This window comes from Macaca nemestrina, chromosome 3, assembly GCF_043159975.1.
Source record: "Macaca nemestrina isolate mMacNem1 chromosome 3, mMacNem.hap1, whole genome shotgun sequence".
NCBI classification, from domain to species: domain Eukaryota; kingdom Metazoa; phylum Chordata; class Mammalia; order Primates; family Cercopithecidae; genus Macaca; species Macaca nemestrina.
The window spans coordinates 143,006,289-143,031,153 of NC_092127.1; the positions used below are offsets into that span (position 1 = coordinate 143,006,289).

A 24,865-nucleotide genomic window follows, 5' to 3' on the forward strand; every position below is an offset into this window, starting at 1 on the left:
AAATTCGTCATAATGTTCAGCGCAGCCGAGAGTTTCCAACAAGAAAGCAGCTCCAGTCGTGGCCTGATGACTCAGGGTGGCGTTTTAAACGCCGAATAAACCCATTCCTTAGCTCTTTAATAAATCGGTAACAACAACAACAACAACAGCAACAACAACAACAACAGCCTTCTCCCCCAGCCGCGCCACACCAAAGGCTTCCCAAGTTGGGCTGCGAATCCCTGTTTGGTTTTCCAGCGCCGAAAGCCTTAGAAGCAGTGCGATCTCCTGGCGGGACGCGGTTCTCGAAGGGCTCCCGGGGAGAGGACAAGATAGCAGGGTTTACAGGGCAAAAAGAGGAGAACCTGAAAATCGTGTCCTGGGGGGCAAAAGTGCGTCGCCCAGTCACAAGTGTGCTGTAGAGGTGGGAGAGGACGAGGATCCATTTCCACATTTCAACACCCCCGTTTCTGCAGCTGCCCCTGGAGGACTCAGCTGCTCACGCCAAGCTCCTTTCCACGCGGCTCTGGCCCTAATAGGGGAAGCCGGGTGACCGCGCGACCCGTGAGAAATGCTGGGGCGCGTGGCCCTGGTATGGGCGCACCCAGCGTCCGGGGCGCAGGTTCTCCCAGCCCAGCTTCTCCTCCCACTCACTTGCTCGGATCTCCTCCCTCCTTCACATCCCCCGCCCCCGGGACCGCGAGGCTCCCTCCCCGCACCGGCCAGTGAGTACACAAAGCCGCGGGTGAGGGGAAGCTTCGCAGGCGTGCACGGAGCAGTGAGATCACTGGCGTTATAAATATCCCGGTGCCAGCGCGGAGATCCGCTCGGGTGGCCTCTCTCTCCCCCTCTCCCCTTCTCGTCCCAGAGGCTATGTCCACCCAGTGCGGCGAGGCGAGCAGCGCCAGAGGCACGCAGCCGCAGAGGGGCCACAGAGCCCAGAATCAGCCCTGCAAGATGCACTTAGGACCCCCGCGGCTGGAAGAATGAGCTTGTCCTTCCTCCTCCTCCTCTTCTTCAGCCACCTGATCCTCAACGCCTGGGCTCACGGGGAGAAGCGTCTCGTCCCCAAAGGGCAACTCGGACCCGCTGCCACTGATAGGAACCCTAGAGGCTCTAGCAGCAGACAGAGCAGCAGTAGCGCTATGTCTTCCTCTTCTGCCTCCTCCTCCCCCGCAGCTTCTCTGGGCAGCCAAGGAAGTGGCTTGGAGCAGAGCAGTTTCCAGTGGAGCCCCTCGGGGCGCCGGACCGGCAGCCTCTACTGCAGAGTAGGCATCGGTTTCCATCTGCAGATCTACCCGGATGGCAAAGTCAACGGCTCCCACGAAGCCAATATGTTAAGTAAGTTACTCGCTCTCCTACAAAACCCGTCCTAGGCGGGCAGCGGAAGATTTGGGAGGGACAGCAGGTATTTCCCGGGCCACAGGCGCACCTTCCTGAGCCCAGGCCACTGGGACCAACTGATACTCAGAAACAGCCGGGCGGGTTGGGTGGAGATGCATCTATATGGCGTTCGCACACGCACCCCTCTCCTGGTCATGAGGAATTGCGATTTCTGAGGTGTATGTTACCTAGAGGCTGGTGCCCAGACGGGTACCTTGTTTCCAGTTTGCCCTAGCCTCAAAGACGAGTCTCCAGCCATGACGAGAGAGAACAAAAAATCTCATTTCTTCTCGTTCAATTTGTTTACCTTCTGCTTATGAACTAGCCTGGCATTTTTCATTAGGCATCAAAGTGCAGCCCTTCTCCCTATCCATAACTGAAGTTATTTTTTAAAAAGAAGAATCAAATCCCAAATACTTGCCTCTTCCAACCGCTACCATAAACCTCACATTAATATTGTATATGTATATGCATACATGTATATATGTGTATGTATACAATGTATACACATAGGTATATAGAGACACAAGATATAGACAGACAGACAGATAGATAGATAGATAGATAGATAGATAGATAGATAGATAGATAGATAGATGACAGACAGATAGATAACTAGGGGACACCAGACAGACATTCCTGCTTGGAAGAAGATTGTGCTCTGGAAAACTGGACACGTTTAGAGAGGGAGACGTGATGAACATTGAAATTACTAACTCCAGAGTTGGATTTAACAACGTTTAGTATCTTGAGACCATGACTACACCGTGTTAGGAGAGTGGCCAGCCTTTGGTTCCCAAGAACAGTTAGGGGAAAGTTCTTTATTTTAGAAGAAACGCAGAGGTTAAATTTGGTAGGGGTGCAAATTTTGTAGGACTTTTTATAAACAAAGTTTTAGATTTTCCCTCTGAGTTTTTTTCTTTTAGCATGCGCTCTTGTTTCCTTTCTCATCTCTTCTTCCCTTCCACCCCATCTATGTTTCCAGACCATGGCAGCCACTCCTCTGGTTTCTCTTCACTGCCTCTAGGCAGCTGGGGGCAGAGGCGATTTGGGGCTGTGTGTAGGAGTGGAGAGATCTCTGTGGGGCTTTTGTTCAGTAGGGCCAGATCGCTCTTCCAGCGCGGGTTGGTCCACCAGGCACAGCTCCAGCCAGGGCCTGTTAGGTACCCAGGGAGAGCGGAAATGTAGCCAGGAGACAGCAGCGCGCACAGTCACCTGTCTTTCAGTGTCAGCCTGGTTGCTCCTAGATGTTCCTAACTTGCTCCATCTCAGACCAACGACTCCACGGGCCACTGGGCTCCTTCTTACTACACAGGCTCCAGAGGAGCGTGGACGCCACCGGCGGGCTGAAAATTTGGCAGCCAGCAGTCTCCAGAGCGGGGTCGGAGGCGCGCAAGTGGGTAAGGCGGTAGGCTGAATAGCCTCCTCCCATGGGTTAAGGGGGCCTAATGTGGAAGACCTGATGGTTCATGCTGAGAGAAAAGCAGGTCTATGCCCGCCGCCCTGCGCCTGTCTAGTCTATCTGATCTCGCTGATTCAGCAGCCTGCTGCGCACGTGGTGAGGGGGCCTGGAGCGCCCAGCTGGCGAGAGGCCCTCCGCACACGCACCACGGAGTCCCAGGGCCCCCCTCACACTCTCGAGAGGAACCTATTTGCATATTTTAGAGTTTATTTCGCTCATCGAATAACTGCTCATTTGGGGGATAAAGGGCAAGATCTGTTGGGGTGAAGGGGAATTTTCTGAGATTTGAGGAATAACCAGGAACATCTATTTATTTCCATTCATCTTTCTCACTTTGTCTCAACCATCTCTTGACTCCATTAACCATCACAGCTTATTCCCACTTCCGGCAACCTTTCCTTCTCTCTTACAAGAAAACTTTCTCTCTTCAGTTCTTCTTGTGATTTATCCAGGAATCAGCACCAACAGAGGATAACTTCTGTGAGCTCAAGGGAGGACCCCTAACTACCATGCAGCAAGCAGCAGGTTGGAGCCCAGGGAGCTCAGATAATGCTTCTGGGGAGGCTTTAGGTGTGCTAGAGATCTTGGAAAGCAAGGCTCATTCCCAGGATATTAACCATCTTCTCTAAGAAGACATGATATGAGACAAAGATAGTTTTACAGCTTATGCCTTGCTAGAGGGGATGTTGTAGAAAAGCAAAGGGGGGAAAACAAGAGCAGATCAAAAAGAATGCACCCAGATAAACAAGACATTGACCACTACCCAGTATGTAAAATGTACATTTTCTTTTAAAATCCATGTTGAAAGATATCTACAAGAGAACAGGGATGTGTCCTAAAACAGTGCCAACAAAAAACTTAATTTAAACTTTTTCCTAATTTATTCCTGTTTACAATAACCTTTCAGAGTTTAGTTTCTGTGTCTTTTACATGACTTGCTTTCATTCATGCCATAAATCATGTACCCAATATAAGATACCTATCTCATTAAGCACGATATTTTGGTTACTTTTGTGTTTGTCTTCCATAGAGTTTTTTTATTTTTATTTTTTTCCTAGAAGAAAGCATAGCAAATATTCAAATCATAGTGATTTTCTGCTTTGTGATATTTGGAGTGTCTAATACTACTTCATAAAATTTTTACTACCATTGATCAATGCAGAATTTGCATGTAATTTGAGAATTTAACATGGATCTCTGCCATTATCTAGCTGTAAAAGAGAAACAGAAGCTAGCTAATTACAATCGGTCATTTACCTCTTTGAAGGCAGCATTTGATGTTTCCTGACATTCATGTAAACTAAGGTGTTGGCCATGACCTTTCTTAGAGTATGTGAGGAAATGTGTTTAAATCTCCTAAGAGAGGCTGAGAGGGCTGGGTCAAGGGCCGTAGAGGATACCTCAGTTTGATCTCATCCTCTAATTCTACTGTCTGTGAGTCAGCGATGACAGAAAACATATTCTTTTTGTTACAAACCTGATACTTCAGAAAAGTCAAAGCTTTGCCATGAAACTGCATTCTAGCAAGTTATTTTAAACCTAATAATATTCTGTAGTATTTGTCTGATAGAACAGATAATCATATGTGTTTCACAACTATTATTTGACAGTAAGCTTTTTTTTTTTTTTTTTCAAATTGCAAATATTTTCTGGTTTCACCATGAGAAGTACACCATGGCCATGGACTTTTAAATATTACTTGTTTAGTTTACATGGACCAATTAATATATTCTTAACTTCTCTTATACAATAGTTATCCCAAGTTTTGAAGACAGAAAATGAAATTAAGCTCATTGTATATAAATCCTTATTATGAGGAAATACTGTGGAAAAATGAAGAAATATGAACAAGAAAAGATAGATGACCCAACTATTGCATGGAAAAAAGGGTTTGCATTAATTTATATGCCTTCAAGTTTAATTTGAATACAGTGCTTCTGTTGACTTACCTTGGGCCACTGAAGAATAGGCAATCAAGTAGTTTTCAGTTTAGGGAAGAAAAGTTTAAGGCTTTGGCTATACAGACTCAAAGTGTTTACATAAAATATGAAAATTCCAAGCACACATTTTGGCTAATAGAATCATCAATGTTACTACTTTTTAAAAAAATCTAAACTCACTACCAATTTTGGGATCATGTGGAGTCATTAGACAGTCCCCCAAGCCTAGATAAATCAGAATCTATATCTACTATGCAGAAAAATCAAGTGGAAAATTTCAGTTGCTAATTTAATCAGTGAAGACTGCTAAACTGAATATTTCAAGATTCAGATTTGATAACTTGGCACAGCATATCTGTTACTTTGTGGATGCAAGTAGAGAAACTTCAGTTTTAAAATATTTTTCTCTGGGGATTTTCAGATGGGTTGTTGAAAGCTTCTGAATACATTGAATATCTGTGCTTTTCTATATTTTATTCATTAACAAATGAGAGAAAAAGGAAAAATTTGTATAATTGTATCAACCACTATCAATAAAGCCCTATTATATTAAGAAATCTGCAGAGGACTAAGTCAAAAATCTAGAAATATTTTTTATGGAAGTAAACTTACATCATAATGCATAAGTGGAATTGACTGTGTGCATAAGCTGAGAGACCCCAAGACATTCTTGCCTTCTTCAGCTTAGGTGTCAATGCTGAAATTCCACAAAGAGAGAATAATTCCTTCTGTTAAGCATTCTCCTCTTCCTTTGACCCTCTTAAGTGGGAATGCCTTAAGAAAAATAACACACTGTCAGTAGCACTTTAATGTGAATTTATTTACACTGAGCCACCCCTCTGCCCCATGCCTTCTCAAGCAGGAGAAGGCCACAGTAGCAGGAGAGTACTAAGACACCTGTCCATACTTGTGTATGCATAGGGTGTCCTGATGAGAGAAAAGAGAGGTAGTGAGAGGATAAAAGAAGGCAGTCAAATTTAGCAAACAGTCATTGACTATATACTATCTATGAGTCAAGCTTGGCCTTCCACAATTTTGCTTAGAAATACTGCCTTGGCATCCATAGGGAGAATTGTAAGTTTCCATCAAATTTAATATATGTGACTCCCGATGATAAAGGTCAGAAAATTGCTGAAATTAAAAAAAAAAAAATCAGTGTCAGAGAAATGTTTTCTGAAACTTATATATTTGTGATTTAAGGCCCATGGGTTTAAAAATTATGTAGAATTCCTGAATGAGCTACTGAGATTTGTCATAGTAAAATCAATAGGCCTGTGATATTTTGGGGAGGAGGGCAGGAAACTGAACTGTGAGACTCGTTGAATCTGCTCCAGAAAACAAGGCATTGTGAAATCACTGCTGACATTACTTTGGAAATTATGATCATAACAGTGTTCTTAATATTACGTCATAATTATAGTAAGATTTAGAAGATCAATACCAAAGTCACGCATATGAAAAATAATTCATTCATCTAATCTCATCTCTTATATCTCTTTCATTCTTTATAATATTAAATAGAATGATATAGGTAAAGTGTATTTTTAAGCTTTCAGTTAAAGATAATTTTCTTAAAGTTATAAAATCCTTTAATTCTCAGGCAATATATCATTTTTATCCTGGAACTTTTAAGAAGAAACACTGCAATATGTAACACAATAATAACACTTTCACATATATTATTTCATCTTCCCCATATTTAAAATACATTACATGCAAATTGTATATAATATTTACACACAGAGTGTACACTGTATTGAAATACAAGTTAAATGCATCTAAATGGATATTTGTTTAAAAAGAGAATAAGCTAATTATCAGAAGCTATTTATTTAAGCAAAGCAGTAGTATTTCTATTAAAACAAATATTTATAAAGCCTTTTTATCTCAACATCTTAAAAGTTAGCATACAAACACATACACTTATGAGACTTTTATGTTTTACTCTACCATGTATTTTTTCATTAATATACAATATATCTGCATGTTCAAAACCAGATCATTTTCCAGAGAATGGAATTGAAAGCCTCTAACAATTTAGTACCATGATTAAATTGGAGTAAATATATAACCAAATCTCTCCTCTATCAACTCCGTGTTGCCCCTTTTGTATCTATCATTCCACACATATACAATTTCTCACTTTCTTTCTTTCCCATTTTTGAATGTACATGTTTACATAAATATTCACAATCACATCCCCCATCTCCCAAATATCTAAAATCATTAATACTCTTCTCAATATAATTACATAATTCTGATAGAAATTTAACTTGGTATCACTGTTATAGTCATGCTTTAGTAATAATATTATCATAACATATTACATCTCTGTAGAGTATTTAACTTCACAAAGCATTTGGTGTGTTTTGTTAATATTTGATAAAATGATATGCTTCTAAACGTTTAGAAGCACACTCAAATAATGTTTATAATAAACTCTATTATAAATAGCATTTAAAAAACATTTTGAAGGAAAGGATTTATACGACACTAGTGGTTTTGTTTTTTCTTTTTCTTTTTTTTTTTTTTTTCAGTTTCCTTCTAACAGCAAAAGTAGCTTCGAATAGTTTTTGGTTTTTGTTTTTCAATTTAAAGAAACACCTATTAATGAACTGGTACCTGCAGTTTCCCTAAGGTGTGTTTCATTTACTTTGGGCTAAAAACATTTATTTTTTAAAAAGTTGTTCAGTTATCCCCTTTTTCACATAAACTTTCTAATCAAGTTTTTTAAGAAACCAAGTTGAATAAATAAACAGCAATGCTTGCTAGAATTATAGATGTTAGCTCACATTGCACAATATAAATGCTCAATTTTATAAAATATTTCTTATTTTTGGTAAGCAGAATAATTTTATATGTGCCTCAAATACTGCAGGGAGAGTTTGCTGTTTCAAGAAAATCTGATGAATCTCTCTATTTGGCAGAGTCCTATTGAGATATCCTAATTAGTATATATGCTCAGAATATTATAGATGGAAATATTGAGATGTGCTTTTTTTCTTCTCCTCTGTTCTTTATTTCCTTCTTTTCTTCCTTCCTTCCTTCCTTCTTTTCCTTTTTAAAAGTAGAGATGCAGTGTCACTATTTTGACCAGGATGGTCTTGAACTCCTGGTATCAGGCGATCCTTCAGCCTCAGCCTCCCAAAGTGCTGGAATTACAGGCGTGAGGTACTGCACCTGGCTTCCCTTTTTCCTGTCTAAGACAGGTCCCTTTTTAGCTCTATTGAGCTAAAAATCTTTTTTTGAAATAGACAACTTTTGAAATTTTGAAATAGACAACTAATAAAAAACATTGTGCTCTTTTCATGTTCATATAAAATACATAATTTATTTTAAATAAGCAGGCTTTCTAATTAAGTGCAGACTATGTGTTTTATCTTATTAAACTACTCTATGAGCTTTGGTGTGTAATTCTCTTGATCCAGTGGATGTGAACTTTGAAATTACTGTAGGAGACAGGGAACATTGACTTCATAATGCTAACTATGAAATACAAACTATAAACAATAATGTAATAAATTATCTCATTAATTTTTTTCTAGGAAATGATTCAAAATGCCAGATGTCTCAAAGCATAATCCATTAAACTTTCATTGAACCAATAATTTTAAGTTATTTATAATGCTTTCAGTATCTTACATGTAGTCTTTAAATGCAGTCACTAAAAGACTGAGTATAGTATATGTTTATTTGTAACTACCATTATAACCATGATAATTAGAGTAGAGGAATTTATTTAATGTAAATAAGTATTATTTTCCAGACTTTCAAATAGTTATACTAGTCTTGAGCACAGATTTGTGCTTTAATATTCAAAGTAGTGTATTATCTTTGATGAAGAAATAATGGAGAAGAATTATTTTGCAAAACATTTTTTAAATGTCTTTTTAATTTCTTTAGAACCTGAGAAAACTTCGTGCTCATTGTGTACTAAAAGTGACTTATTTGTCCAAATAATTACTGATGAAGTAGAATCAAATTTTTGAATATTGACATTATTTTAAATGAACACTTGAATCCTAGCCTTCTTTGTTTTTAACATAGTAAATGTCATGAAAAATAAGGATGTTAAATACTAAGTTCTTTTTTTAAATCACAATAATAAAGAATGGAAAGAATCTATGTAGAAATTTAATTCTTCACAATGATATAAAGAAGAGCCTGTGTTTTATTTTGGGATTTCTGTCATCCTAGGTATTTTGGAAATATTTGCTGTGTCTCAGGGGATTGTAGGAATACGAGGAGTTTTCAGCAACAAATTTTTAGCGATGTCAAAAAAAGGAAAACTCCATGCAAGTGTAAGTAGAACCACTTTATATTTGTTAAAGGTGCTATAAAGATTTTACATTTGTAAAACAGAATAATTTTCCAAGTTGGTAGGTAAGACAATTTGCCCAAAGAACTTAATTATTTAAAAAGCATATTTACATTTAACCAAGGGAATTTTGTATGCTTCTAGAAGTAATAATTTAACTATTTAATTTACTTAAAAAGATATTATAGAGTCTACAAAAAGTTTAAGCCTAAGTGTATTTGAAAGTAGCGTTCTCAAAGGGGTAGCCATCCACTTGTTTCTTAGAAGTGGCCCACATAAGAAGAAACATGGCAATAATATATTTCACCACATTTTAAACTTACAAGTTTATAGGGATTGTGTTTGTGCTAAGTAAATGAGGTTCTTACTTAATTTTACAAGCTACTCATAATACCAAAAATCGGGTCTCAGTAATGTAAAATATTTTCATATTAACAAGTAGGGAGGGAAGAAACCAATAATTAGAAGACTGTGACTTTCATAGACAAATTTTAATTAATTTGAAGAATTTTTATCTTGTATTTTTGTCACATCAAAAATAACGATTTCTTAATACTATGAAAAGTAATTTTGCATTCTCAAAAATTTATTCAGACCAGCTTTATATATTGTGATCAGTTCATAAACTATTTATTTGCTTTGTTATGAAAGTTTCCATTACCTGGGAAGTATTAAAACATTTTAAAGATGATAAAATATGTTCAGCTTAGTTTTCCCACTCACAGATTCTATTTATTTGTATTAGTATATACACACGGAACTTAAAGGTGCTTTATGCTTTTTCTGTGGCATACTTATTTTCTTCACATTAAAACATTTTGAAAGCAATTATTGTTTAAAGTTAGTCATTTAATTCTGATTCTTTATAGTCTTTAGTAAATAAATTATTGGAATATCACTTTTTCAATTTTCAAAGTTATAGAAAGTTTCAACTGATAGCAATCAATTGAAACTTACTATATATAATTTTATTTTATAGATCTTTAAAAACTTCAACGAAAACGCCACTTGGTTTAATGTGTAAGACTTTTATAATTTTACTTTTCTTAACATCTAAAGTGATTTGTTAATATCTTTTGGAAGAGACAGAATTTGAGCAATTTCTGTAATTACTTGAGGATTCGATGAGATAATACATGCAATGTGCTAAGAATACTATCTGGTGTGTTATAAGTGCTCAATAAGTATTGCCTATTATTATAGGGTAACAATCTAAATATAATCTAAATATAATAAATTGCTAAAATATCAGTTTAGCAGCATAAATGGAAATCCTTTGTTAAATTCTTAAATCGCCTATTGCAAGAACTATTAAACAATTTACCATTTCATTTTTTGAGCTGGTTACTATGCTCTAGCAAACTGTAATATAGTATTCATAGAAATATATTTTTAAATTTTTTTCATTTATTTAAGGGACAACATTCTGCATCACTGTGAAAAAAGTAGGGTATTACATGTTTTAATTTTATTTTTCATTTCAATAGGATTTTAAGGAGCAGGTGGCATTTGGTTACATGAAAAAGTTCTTTAGTGGTGATTTCTGAGATTTAGGTGCACCCATCACCCCAGTAGTGTACACTGTACCCCATGTGTAGTCTTTCATCTCCAACCCCCTCCCCTTTCCCCCTGAGTCGCCAAAGTCCAATGTATCATTCTCAGGGCATTTAATTTTATTTTAAAATATTATTTAAAATTCACATACAGATGAGTTCTCATGAGAACTGTATAAAAGCAAAAAAAAAAAAAAAAATCCACATACAGAATAGAAAACAATGATTAAACACATCTGAACGGAATAACTTTTCCTCAGTCTACTTTTAAGTTTATAAAAGATTAAAACACCTTCAAAATCTAACCTCATAATAATACACAGTGCATGCAAAGAAACTTTCTCTTACTGGTTTGTTTTGAGTGAAAATCTTAACTTTTAAAATATTCTGATTTATGCCATAGTACTTGCAAAAAATAGACTAAACTTGGAACAGCTTAAGGATAATTGCCCCAGAAAGTAACATATTACAAATGGAAGCCAATTAGAAAGGTCAAACTGAGAGGTTAAGATACATGATTCCTCTGTCAAATGCAAGTAACAAATTTCTAGAAATTTGACCCAAATGTCTAAGGATGGCTGGTTGAAATAATGCAGATAATGCAAAAACAGCATCTGTTATTCTTTCTCATCTTGGCAGGCTAAAGTTATTTCATAGAATAATGACTTTTAAACAGTACAAAGCAAGTCTTGCTCTTGTCACTCTCTGAAGCTCTTTGATATAAAAGTCATTCTGATGACTTTGAGCTAAATTGTAGATAAAAATATTAAGCCCTATGATTATGTGGATTCTTTTTAAACCAATTATCCAAGCCCACTTTCTCTTATCTGAGCTTTTATTAGCACTTTTCCTTTAGGTGAAAACCTAATTAAATTATAAAGTGATTTATTTTTTAAAGACGTTAAATTTAGAAATAGTATTAATGCTAGTAATTACTAGTTTTATGCCCATTTGATTTCTTTCCTGTTTTCACATTCTAGTTAAACATGTTGGGAAATTGTTCTTGTAACTCTAAATATGACTATTTGATTTAGTTAATAGTTTTGATTTTTACAGCTTTACATCATCCCCAAAAAGGTTAAAAACTCATAGACTTTTAGGATTAAACTTGTAATTTGTGAGTTGCTTTAATTTAAAAATTTTGCAGAGGCATTTAAAGAGTACTTTTAGGGTTCTATCTACAAAGCAAATGTAAACTAAAAATATAAAACATTAATAGAATTCTGGGAAAAGTAATCCCCCATTGTACTGATAAATATTCATTGATACTTGTAGATATTCAACTCAGTTTTTGTAATAATAATCAGAGTTCTAAAAATTAGCTACTAGGCAGAGATAATATACTTCCATAGCTCTTTAAAAGCTCTTTTGCTCACATTATCTCATTAGATAATGAGGTGACGAAAGAGTCTCCTAGTTGTTAAATTATTTTCCCAAGGTTACACAGTTAACAAGTGATTGAACCAGAACTATAGCCTCCCAGAATTTTCTCTTTCTCTTTAAATGCTATAGTGCTTGGTAAATAAAAGTTAGCTTCAAAGAAGATATTAAGTTTTGTTTGGAACCAATTACATTGTTTTCACCTCTTAGTGTATAGAAATTAATATGTGCATGAAAATATTTTTGTATTACATATAAAAATGAATACTGTGGCACATCATTAGAATATTTATAGCACTCTATTTAATAGGCAAATAAACAGGCAATTTGAGATTTATAGTTAAAGTTGCAAATTTCCTCATTCTAGGTACATGTTTTTCTCTTTGATTCACATCTCTTTTTTGAACTGGCATTTCCCCCATCTCCTGTGTCTCCAGTACTTCACTTTAAAATCTAGAGAAGAGGGGATGTGTCGCCACAGAATTTTACAAATGTTGGTTATTCATTGTCAATGACAGTTGCATAGGGAACCCCTCCCTCCCACGATAAACTTTCAAAACAGAAAAGAGACCTATTTTGCTCACAGAAATCTTCATTTAGTAAATATTTTACTGTTCATAGACACAAATATGACACACTGAAAGGGTAGCCCAGAGCAGATTCAGGCAGCATTGATGCTGATTCCATTTTTGTGCTAAATTTGTTAATCCCATCAGAGAAGTTTTATTTGAGCTTCAGTAATCTAAATGTGTGGGGCTCCCTGGACTCATTCAAGCCCCTGGAGCCTGGCACATTTAAATGTAGCAAACCTGCACATTGTGCACATGTACCCTAGAACTTAAAGTATAATAAAAAAAAATATATATATATATATATATATAAAGTATGTGTGGCTCCCTGGACTCATTCAAGCCCCTAATCTACAGGCAGCTCTCCTTCAAACTTTTATTGGCATACTCTAAATAGGCAGTGCAACTAAATTCCTATCATGCAGGTTTTTCAGCATTCTTCACAAGGATGAGGATGTATGGTCTTCTCTTTGTCCAAATGTATCAAAAATCATCAAGAACAGGAGGAGATAATTGCTTTCCAAAGATCCATGAGGGCTACTCCAAGTCACAGCTGTGGCCTTTACCCTCTTTCTCAACACATTCCATGCTAAGGTACCTTCTGAGACTGAGCACTCTTCCTGCCTTAACCGTCTGTCTGTCCCTGCTCCCTCCTCAGGTTGGCATCCTTACTGAAAGTCCCACAGAGAGCCTTTCTGGATTTATCTGAGGTGGGTCCAGACTAGGAGTCAAAGGCCTTAAGTGTGATGGTAAAGACAGTTAGATTGCCCCAGGCTGAATCCTACTCTACCACTTCCTAACTGTGTCATTTTACTTCATCTTTCTACTCCTTGGTTTATCAACTACAAAAGAAGGAAAATTGAAGTCGCAATCTATTGGGGTAGTTAAGTGTTTTAAACAAGATAATGCATATAAAACAGAGTACTGCCTGAAAAGTATTCCACACTTAATGTTTAAACAGATTTTCCTGAATTTGCTCTCAGGCAGCTGTTTGACAATCCTTAATCTCTTTCTTTCTGATTTTGGGGTCAGGCAGCTGTGACCCTTAAATTATTCAGACCAGCCTCAACTCCGATTTATCACTGATCTTTTCTTCCCCACACCCAAACTTTGTGTGCTTATAGGTGTCCCTTATCTACTAGGTTTTCCTTTCTCCCAGGAACCTAATTTCAAAGCAAAATTTCCAAGCTCAACCTCTTAAAGAGGCATGGATTTCCTATGGTCATAATCTTGTGATTTTTTTCATAGCTCTGTTGTCCATCTTGATTTTTCCCTAAAAAACATAAATCTTGGAAAAGGTGATTATCATGTATTCTTCAGTATACTTCAGCATACTTCATAAAGTATGCAGAAAGCTCATTGCTTATTGGGGAAAAACATGTTAGCTTATTTTAAAGATGCAGAGAGAAGCATGTGGTGGAATTATTTTTGTTTCTCAGGGTTTTAGGGGATCATGTTTGAAAGGAAAGCTAATTGCAGAGTTTACGAAACAGGCATGGAATGTGTGCTTGATCAGTCCTAAGCAAGGTCTAGAACACCCTCCTTTCCTGGTTTCAGAGTGTGCCAGCTGGCTTGCCTGGGATGAGACTCCAGACTGGACTTCTTGCACTGCAGGCAGAGTGAAGAGGAGTAGGCAGCCCCTAAAGCTGAGCATATTTACTGAAAGGAGAAATGGAGGCTTGAGCAATACTTATCATCCTCATTAAAAAATGACTTACTAAGCACTCCACTCTGCTAGTCAAGACCATGCATGAGCTAGATCAAGGCATTTGAGAAGAATTTTTTTCTTTTTTTGCCCTCTAAGGACTTTCAATATACAGTAAAATTGAATGTCTAACTACTCAGGCACAAAAATGGGTTCAAACTCTGCCTTTGCAGTAAATGCCAGTTTCCCCTCAATTTTGCACTGTGGAAGTCATTAGAAGACCTGTTTTATTGAGGAAATCTGGGTGTGATGAATTGCCTTGTAGATTTGGAAATCCATTTTAGCAGAAAGTGAGAGATAGTAATATATTTCTTTGATGATTTGAAGAGTGACACTTGTCATTTTTGTCAATATTTTAACAGGAAGCAACTTCAGAGCAAGTAAGACTGTATAAGAAAAGCCTAGGAAATAGCTTTGGTTTGTATAGTGTTATGGAGAGACCCTTAGTCTAGGAATCAGAAGATGCAATTTAAATCACAGGTCTATTCTGGCACTTGATAAATGCAGGGTGATAGATGGATCATATTCTTTACTTCACTGGCTGAAAAAATCAGATAATACTATCCTAATAGCAGCCATGGAATTACTGTGAGTTAAATTATATATGTAAACCACCTGACACACAGTAGTCTCCAATAGTCCAGCTTTGTGAAGTTATTAAGGTCCTCAGAAAGAAAGTCATGCTATTCCATGTTTTGCCTGGTGTGGTCCTTACTTCACAGGTGTCAAAATCACATAGGATGCTGGTTAATGATACATCAAGCCCAGGGTCTCACCTCAGACTTACAAAAACACAGTCTCTGGAAACAGGGCTTGGGGAGCTGTATTTGAGCCTGCTCTCTAAGTAATTTGAAGGGAAATTATATAAGTGAAGAAAAGAGATCCTTTAGTTGATATTCTTTACTACATTATCTCAGCTTGGGTAATATTAAAACCAGCTTGTGTATTTTGTCTGTTGCTCAGTATGAGGAACTGAGATATAGAAGGAATGAATGGTACCAAGCAGGAGATATGGCTGTGCCTGGGAGATAGCACGGCGGGGCTACAACTGGCCATTACACAGTTTATATAGTAAAGAGTAAGAAGTAGCCCTTTGGGTGCGTGCTGCCCTGTACCAGGGCACAAGTATAAAAAATGAGCTGAGTTTAGGGCACCTGTCCCAGGCGGCTCCATTGGTGGAGGGAAGGGATGGGAATTAAGCAGCTCTAAAAGGAGGTAGGGGAACTAGAAGTGATGAATGTGGCGAAGAAACTTAGTTTGTAGCAAAATTTGGTCTATAGTTGTTTTTGTTACAGTCTATGATAACCTTTTTGTTATTTAATAATATTAGTCTAGAACAACATTTTAATTATTTAGATTTGGCTTTTTTTCCCCTTAACTTTATAAGGTTTTTCAGGAGAAAGAGGCAAATCAAAGAAAACAAGCTGAAATAAATAAATAAAATTGATTAAATACACACAAATTCCAAGGTTTATACTGGTGTCAGTTCAAATTCACTCCTATTTCCATATCTCATATACTACATATTTACTTCTATAGTTGCACACGAGAGTCGGTAATTGCACAGCTTTAATTCATACTATACAAGGTACTCAATCATCATAGATCGTGATATTTACTAAGGAAAAAACTACAAGAAGAGATTTTAGAGAGCTTTTTTTAAAAACAGCATCATTTGGGAAATAATTTATTTGGTTTAATTGACCTGTTTAATTTCAGCTTGGTAGAATTAGTCATTTCTGGAATATTGTAGTTAATTGGAGTTGTGCTTTCTTTGAATTCAATTTGACTTTTTAAAAAATATCTGTTCTTTAAAATGGATCCTTCACTGTGAGAAGGGATGAGTAGAGCCACGACAGTTTACTTCTAGTGAAAATGTTCTTTTTTTTTTTTTTTTTTTTTGAGACGGAGTTTTGCTCTTATTGCCTAGGCTGGAGTGCAATGGTAGGATCCCAGCTCACTGCAACCTCTGCCTCCCAGGTCCAAGCGATTCTCCTGCCTCAGCCTCCCCAGTAGCTGGGACTACAGGTGCCCACCACCACACCTGGCTGACTTTGTATGTTTAGTACAGACAGGGTTTTACCATGTTGGTCAGGCTGGTCTCGAACTCCGGACCTCAAATGATCCGCCTGCCTCAGCCTCCCAAAGTGCTAGATTACAGGTGTGAGCCACCATGCCCAGCAAAAAGTTCTTATTTCTCTTAATAGCAGTGTGTTTCCTCTCCTTGTAATAATTTAGATATTCAAGAAAAAAATAGTTCAATTTGTTTAAAGTTTTTTTTTTTTTTTTTTTGTCAATTAGGAGTATATACTAAACTACAAAAAATGATGATTTTAAACATTTATTTTAATTTTGCAATTATGGTTTATTGAATGTAACCTGTTTTTATTCTTGCCAGATCAAGGAGAAATTAAAGAGATTTTAATGTAATTTAAGTCAATGAAAACATGGGCAGGACTATGTCAATATTGTTTTCCACTGTAAAAGTGGCTCCTAGCACAGTGCCTAGCATGTGATATCTGTGGAATAAATTAGTGAAAAATGAATATGAAACATTTTTAAACAAATATTTAAACAATTGCTTTCACTGTAGTGGCTGATGGTGGTAAGGCAATTAGATGAAGGAGTCTTGATTTCAGCAACTTATCTGAAATTTGATTCATGCCTCTACATCATACTCTTAACTATAGAAAAAGTGTGTTTGTTAGTTTCAGTTTTTTTTCTAGAAAAATAATGGAGTTCTATTATTTTAAAAGTGTATATTTTATTAGAGGACTTCTTATAATTTTAAAAAAAGATTTAAAAAATAAAAATCAGCCTGGAAAATTTATTGTCCAAAATTTTCTAATGGCAAATGTATGTATTTTAGTACCTCTAGCTAAGACCTATGACTCTTTGCTATAAAGATGGTCTATGCACAACACTATATACAGAGATGTACTGCTTAGGGTCACCATCTTGTCTGAGCCAGACTGGGAAGACTAATAGGAAGAGTCAATCCTTCAAGATGAATAAATTCACTGAAATGTTTGCTTCAAATGATTCTGTGTTCCATCACAGCTGGAATAATTTTGCAGACAAAACATTAAATTAAAAGTCAATTAAGAAAGTCAAAACAGTCTAACTGCGTTTACTCCTGTATTAATGTAGAATGTAGGATTTGGACAGCTGAGGGGCTGTGTGTAGTGTGTGGGTCCTTAGGACTCTGCACATTTCTACCCTGGGTAACAGTTAGGTGACCTCTGAAAAATCTGAATTCCGAATAGCCATCTCCTTAAAGGGGCTCCTCTTAAGAAAGAACTTTAGAATATGAATCTGGAGGAAAAGAGGAGGAAAAGAGAAAGATTTTAGATGAAACAATTGTAGCGGGTGGGGCAGGTGGGTTTCACTCATATGAAAGACCCTAAAATGGAAATGATATAGATTTCTGTTTTTTTAAAAAAAGAAATGCTGTGGTGTGTGTCTGCACATGCACCTGTGCATGCGTATGTGTGCCTGTCATCTACATCAATTAAAAATGGACATGTTCGTTCTTTATTTTCTTGGGCACTGTTGGAGGAAAATATTAAAAAATGAGGTACATTTTAACAACCTAACTCTGTCAAAATTGAGTAGAGCAATCACTGCTATTTTCGTGAAACAGAGGTAGAAGTCAGGTCAAGGCATAATGTATTACACATTTTCAAAAATGTCATTCGACTGCATTGTAAGAAAAAAAAACCTGAGACAAGGTAAATATACTAGATACTCTTTTTAATGAAATGTTTCACACCTTTCTAAACTTCTTATTATCCGTTTATAGAGCCAGAAACATTCTAGATGTCTATAGCTTTTATTTTGAAATAAACTATTGGGATTATCTAATTAAATGGGAAAGCCACTTTAAGAGCTAAGCAGCTGTAGACAAATCTACAGTGAATTTGTAAGCAAGTCTTTCTAATAAAAAATAGGAATAGTCAATGTGTGATCTTTGAAAGTGGTGTCAGCATAGCAGTCCTGGCCTAAATGTAGGCTGGCAAGGTGTATCGTAAGACAGGGTGAGAGGGATGCCATACATAGGTGGTGATTCTTTAAAATACCTGCCTTCGGCTGGGTGCGGTGGCTCACACCTGTAATCCCAGCACTTTGGGAGGCTGAGGTGGGCAGATTACCTGGGGTCAGGAATTCGAGACCAGTCTGGCCAATATGGTGAAACCCCCACCTCTACTAAAAATACGAAAATTAGCTGGGCGTGGTGGCACACACCAGTAATCCCAGCTACTCGGGAGGCTGAGGCAGGAGAATTGCATGAGCCCGGGAGATGGAGGTTGCAGTGAGCCGAGATCATGCCACTGCACTCCTGCCTGACCAATAGAGCAAGAACCTGTCTCAAACAACAACAACGACAACAACAAAAAACAAAACAAAACAAAACAAAAAACACCTGCCTTCAGTCTGCTTGAGATCATATCCAAAGATTCGCCAGTAAACTTGTGAAAGATCTATATATATGGCTTCATAACCCCCAAATAGAACTTTGTTGATTGAACTACACTTAAATATAAGTAACTCCAGTAAACTATCGTACATAAAGTTAATGTGCTCTTGTAAATGCTCTGATATCGGTTGGCTTCTAATACTGTCAGTATCTTGCACTACTCACAAATTCCATGTGGATTTCAACAGTGGATCTATGTAGATTGCCTTGCAATATTCAGATTTTTAGATTTCAGTGTTATGATCAGTATTCCAAAGAAAAGTTTGGCATTATTAGAAAAAGCAAGGAAAAAAGGCCATTTTATTCTCATATAAAACTTCTTGATTTGATATAGAAGTATGTAGCTTTTAGTGTTTTTATACATAGTGTAAATAGTACTCCTTGAAATTATGAAACCTGGTAGTCTGACCTAGTACAGGAATTCTTAATTCTTTGGGCGTTATGGACTCTTTCAAGTTTGATGAAAGTTACAGAATCCTCCTTTAGATTCTCATAAAAGCCCTGTTGTTGTAAGTGTTATGGATAAGGAGGCTAAGGCTAAGAGCTTAATTGGCATCACTGGTTTTTGATTGTATGTCTGATTCCAAGTTCACACTCTTCCCCCATTCTCCCGCATATTCCTTCAAATTTCACAACTTGGCAAAGTAAGTCCTTTCAGAGCTGGTGCTGACCTACATTGTCAGGCTCATCTCCTTATTTCCCAGGTGCATCCTAGGTAGAGGTCACGCTGAACTACTTACAGGTATTTGAAAGTGTCATGTTGACCTTTCAACACCCTGTTCCCTCTCCCTGAAAATCCTTTCTTATTTTGTCTGCCTCTCTAATGTTAGTTAGAGTACATTCCTAGTTGTACTTGAAGACTCAGCTCAAATGTCACCTTTTATAGGAAGACTTTTCTGTCCTCTTCTTGGCCACCTCCACCCTCTTAGATGCCCTTCCTCTATGCTGTCATTGTACCCTCTGCATACCACTGTCATAATTCCATTTATCAAGCTGCACCATGACGGATGTCTACTTGTCTGTTTTTCCACTATTCTGTAAGTATTTCAAGGGCAGATATTCTGTGTGTGTGTAAGATCTGGCCAAAGCATAGTAATTCCAGTGACTTTTTTCTTCTTGGAGTCAAATATACTTTCCTGTAATGCCTGAGTAAAGATACATTTTTTTTTTTCTAAAGAACTCTAACACCTGCAATATTAATGGGGGCCATATGCTATTTCTCTCTCAGCAGCCTCAATCACACTGATAACATTGAAAAAATGCATGCTTGTTTCAAAGGAATAATTTTGACCCCATTTCTATGAACAGGAATTTATATTTTACCAGGCAATTGTTTCTTAGTAATATAGTTCTATTTATTTTCTTGGTGAGTTAGGAGGAAAAATAGTATGTTAAAATATTTGTAACTATACATTTCAAAGTATTTAAACAATAGTAACAAGGTTTAAATGTATCAAGAGTCCTGGTTACTTTTATATTCATCGATACTATGTCACCAAATAGGTAGTGAACAGAAATGTGTTACAAAGATAAATGAAGTAGAAACATAAAAAGAAAAATAGTAATTTTAAAGCAACTTTAAAATAAGCAAACATGTCTTTATAAAAAGGAATGGAGTAGGAGGAACAGAGATAGACAAAATTATTATTATTTTTTTCCTACAAGAACTTATATTTTATTACATGCTGAAAAGATTGTCACAACTTACATTTCCTCTTTTTTTCTCCTCCCTAGGCCAAGTTCACAGATGACTGCAAGTTCAGGGAGCGTTTTCAAGAAAACAGCTATAATACCTATGCCTCAGCAATACATAGAACTGAAAAAACAGGGCGGGAGTGGTATGTGGCCCTGAATAAAAGAGGAAAAGCCAAACGAGGGTGCAGCCCCCGGGTTAAACCCCAGCACATCTCTACCCATTTTCTCCCAAGATTCAAGCAGTCGGAGCAGCCAGAACTTTCTTTCACGGTTACTGTTCCTGAAAAGAAAAAGCCACCTAGCCCTATCAAGCCAAAGGTTCCCCTTTCTGCACCTCGGAAAAATACCAACACAGTGAAATACAGACTCAAGTTTCGCTTTGGATAATATTCCTCTTGGCCTTGTGAGAACGATTCTTTCCCCTCAGGAGTTTCTATAGGTGTCTTCAGAGTTCTGAAGGAAAATTTTTGGACACAGCTTCAGCTATACTACCCTGTATTGAAGTCACGTCATTTGTTTCAGTGTGACTGAAACAAAATGTTTTTTGATAGGAAGGAAACTGGAATTCTTTGTACTAATACAGGGAGCACACTGCTTCAGGTCAGCAAGACATAAAGCCTTTTGCTTTATGCTTGAGGGATATTTAGAACTTTGTATTTTCAGAAAGTTAAATAACATGGACTATGTATTTTTCTGACTTTTACAGATCAACCTGAAAGAACATACATGGTACATTTTTATTTTTGGTTTCCAAAGAATATTTTGATGCAGATAAAATATTTTGTTAACTTTTGTTTTTTTGTTTGTTTTCTTAAAAGTACCTCTGCATTGAGCATATTTTCTTACTTTTATTATTTTAATTAATATGACATAAGCAATCATTTTATGCTGTTTATGAATTATAAATGTGTTTATATCTCATTTGTAATGTGGAAATCTTTTAAATTTTTTCTATTCACTGCACTTTTTTATTGTTTTTATTTCTAGCCATACCTCAGATAATATGTTTAGTTTTACATTTTAAAATGTTTAAATTCTCTTTCACAGCACCAAAGGCTCAGCTTGGATTTGTGTGTATGTGTATGTAAATTCATGACTTTATGTGGAATCCTACACCTTTGGTGGCTGGGATATGATGGGTTATAAGCAAGGAAAAAATATAAGGACTTTTTAATAGAATTAAATGTGGGAGGTAAGGAAAAGGATTTAGAGGTAAACGTACACTAAGTTTACAACATTGATTGAGATCTAAGTCTGTCTTGCCTTCATTTCTCTTTTTATCCCCCCCCTTGCCCTCATTCTTGAACAGCTGGAGGAATACATTTTATTCTGTCTGTGAAGCATACACTATGAGATTGGAGTGCTTAAAAATACTTCTATGATTCTCTGCTGTCCCACTGTGTAGATCCACAGGGAGCAAACACTTAGAAACGATAGAGAACTGAAGGAGATGAATGGTTTAACAGTTATCCATGCCAAGTCCCGTTGTCAGAAATATTCTTATTACTCAGGCAAACACTCTTTGAGCTTCCCTTCCTAAAGGTAACCATTTCAGTGAATAGATGTGCACTTTTATAAGGAAACTTCTGATGTTTATTTAAAAAACTGGCCTTTTGATAGAGGTAAATTAATCTGGGAATTCAATGTGTTGAAAGTGGCATTTAATTTCACCTTAAATACTGACTGCTGGACATAAATCACAGAAAATTTAACTTAAGAAAATTTACAAAATCTATTATCAGGTAATCATTTTAATAAAGTTCTGCAAAATACAAGTGTTTACATTACATTCTGAAATGTGGCAAAAAAGATACAGCTAATGGTTAAAAGTATGACTTTTGTAGTAAGAGAAGAGTTCATAGAAATTTCATGGTTTGCATTTAAACATGTTTAAAGTATACTTATAAACTATTTTTTCCTTAAAGCAAACTATGATTTATTTTGGTGCAAATACAAAATGGAAACTTGTCAAAATTGAGCTAGCTACCATATAAGCAGATTGCTTTAATTTGATGGGAAAACAGTACACACATATATATAACAAATAATATATCTAAAAACCCATCCATCAACTAAAACATTATACGTATACATTAGTATAGTGTTTTATTATAAAGCCAATTATCTGATTAAACATTCTTTCCACTTAATGCATAATTTTTAAATAGCATAAAATGAAATGCTACAAAAAATTGAACTAATTTATACTTTAAAGTATTTCTGGGTTAAATGGAACAATGAAATTTTTTAAACAAAGATATGCCCAACTCTTATTCAAATGGCATATCACCGTGTTTACACAGTATAAAGCTAAAAATATTACTCTAGTTGATTCTAATCTATTGTTAAGTATTGTACGCCGTATACCAAGTTCTTAGGGCACATGAAAAATTTCAGTTGCCAAACAGAAACTAGTAAACATATGTTCCTAATTAGTGAACGGAAAGATAATAATGATGGTCAACAACAGGCCACGTTAATGAATAAGTTGTATAGGCTAAATGTTGCTTGTAGGCTACATTAAACTCAAATGTAATAGTTTATCTTATACTCCTGGTTTGATTTGATTAGCATATGAACATGAAAGTAGGATAACTACCAAATATATATTATGCAAGTCAGGAATCATTAATTTCAAAATTTAAAGCCATGCTAAAATTAAAAAGAAAATATTAAATTACACGATTACACTTCTCTTCACTGGCCATACACAATGATTTTTTTTTTTTTTTTTTTTTTTTGAGACAGTCTTGCTCTGTCACCAGGCTGGAGTGCAGTGGCATGATCTCGGCTCACTGCAACCTCCGACTCCCTGGTTCAAGCGATTCTCCTGCCTCACCCTCCCAAGTAGCTAGGATTACAGGTGCGTGCCACCACGCCAGTTCATTTTGTATTTTTAATAGAGACGAGGTTTCACCATGTTGACCAGGATGGTCTCAATCCTGGCCTCTTGATAGTCCTGACCTCATAATCCACCTGCCTCAGCCTCCCCAAATTGCTGGGACTACAGGCACAACGATGCTTAATGAATGCTTAGTGAAGCATAAAGTTACCTACATCAATTAATTAAATGAACCTATGTACAGAAAACGTGTATAAATATAAGTCCATACTAATGCTTACAACTTTCTAAGAGGGTTCTTGCTTACATAGCTTTTTATTATTTTAAGTAACCAGAACTACCAAATACCAAAATTATTTGATTATGGTTATGTTCATCTAAACACAACAATAAATTTTGTATTATTATTTAGGAGTCTATTTTGCCTATAGGTAACAAACATCTCCAGACTAACATGTCAGTTTTATCAATTATATTATGTTTAAATATTTAAGATTTCTTTATATGGAACATCTATAGAGATAAATAGAGGTTTTCAATAAGATGTAGTAACACTGTGATTTTTCTGTCACAGAGTCTCTCTTCACTTCCTTCTAAAGAGACTAATTTGAGAGTATAGGTGTATATTAATTTTCTTGATTCTTTCAGCTGAATTACACTGGTCCAGAAGTTCAAAATCATGTGACAACGATAAGAGATACTGACAGAAGTCATTTCCAAGTTTGTACATATATTTAAAAAATTACATATATAAAACTGAGACTTTTATTTCTGTTATTTTAAAGCTTTTATTTCTTGTAGCTAAACATAAAACATAAATCTGGTAGGTAAATTTCTTATGAAATCGATCTTGAAATAGAAAATGTACTGATTTTCTTACCATTAACATTTTTTACCCTTCCAAAGAAGGGAGGGAATAAATCATGACTTATTCCATTTTCAATAACAAAATGAAACTATGGCACTAACCAAAAACTTGCATTCTGGCATCATTTTTACAGTTGCAGAGAATTGTTTCTGGGCTCATTAAAAATATATGATTCCATTGCCGCAATGGAAAGCAAACAATAACTTCTTAAAGGAGTTCTACACCTCCTTTAAGATTTATTTCATTGCTACCTCTAAATTCTGATAATTTAAAATTCATTTTAAGGTGACAAAATTTTTAAAAATTTTGGAGGAAACCTCTGGATAAATGGACAAGGCCTTTTTTTTTTTTTTTTTTTTTTTTTTGTAGTCAATCCAAATGTACTGGCCAAGCCAACTTTTGAAATAAGATTATATGATTAGGTATTAGCAGAGACAAAGAGTTACTGCCTCCATCTTACTCTGCCCTATTTGAAAGTCTCAGGGGAGAGAAGGGAACAAGATGCCGACCTAACCTGAGTGGAGTCAGGTGAGGCATCTTTACATCTAAGAATTTGTATGACATTGAATCAGTCAACTGGGCTACACATCATCAATCAGTATTTCAGCAATTTTATGCAATAAAAATAACATTAGATTATAAACCAAGAATTCTCATTTATGTTTTAGTTTATTAAATGGTTTTTGTCTTTATT

General features: G+C 36.1%; 1 protein-coding gene and 1 long non-coding RNA gene across 4 annotated transcripts in view; one reads left to right on the plus strand and one right to left on the minus strand.

The window, feature by feature from the left end:
• Positions 1-24,865, minus strand: part of LOC105463316 (uncharacterized) — a 71,627-nt gene that overhangs the window by 1,655 nt on the left and 45,107 nt on the right. Inside the window, exon 6 of one of the 2 annotated variants that reach the window (XR_011621273.1) lies at positions 5,377-5,538. This is a non-coding gene — a long non-coding RNA (uncharacterized lncRNA). Of the gene's footprint in view, positions 1-5,376; positions 5,539-5,770; positions 5,896-24,865 lie in introns of those variants that run through there. The other variant, XR_976252.2, reaches the window with a different exon arrangement.
• On the plus strand, positions 572-23,161 carry LOC105463317 (fibroblast growth factor 5). 2 transcript variants are annotated; one of them, XM_011710342.2, is made up of 3 exons: positions 582-1,320; positions 8,962-9,065; positions 20,501-23,161. In XM_011710342.2, the coding sequence occupies exons 1-3, from the start codon at positions 966-968 to the stop codon at positions 20,846-20,848; spliced, it is 807 nt and encodes a 268-aa protein (XP_011708644.1). In that variant the 5' UTR covers positions 582-965; the 3' UTR covers positions 20,849-23,161. The 2 variants fall into 2 exon arrangements, with proteins under 2 accessions (XP_011708646.1, XP_011708644.1); XM_011710344.2 differs by lacking the exon at positions 8,962-9,065 and having other exon boundaries at positions 572-1,320; positions 20,501-20,612.

What these genes read in the sequence shown, in the direction of transcription:
- LOC105463317 (XM_011710342.2), top strand. Translation starts at nt 966, where the DNA reads ATGAGCTTGTCCTTCCTCCTCCTCCTCTTCTTCAGCCACCTGATCCTC. An exon ending in CCACGAAGCCAATATGTTAA is followed by an intron (nt 1,321 to 8,961) that starts GTAAGTTACTCG and finishes CTGTCATCCTAG; the next exon opens with GTATTTTGGAAATATTTGCT. An exon ending in AAGGAAAACTCCATGCAAGT is followed by an intron (nt 9,066 to 20,500) that starts GTAAGTAGAACC and finishes TCTCCTCCCTAG; the next exon opens with GCCAAGTTCACAGATGACTG.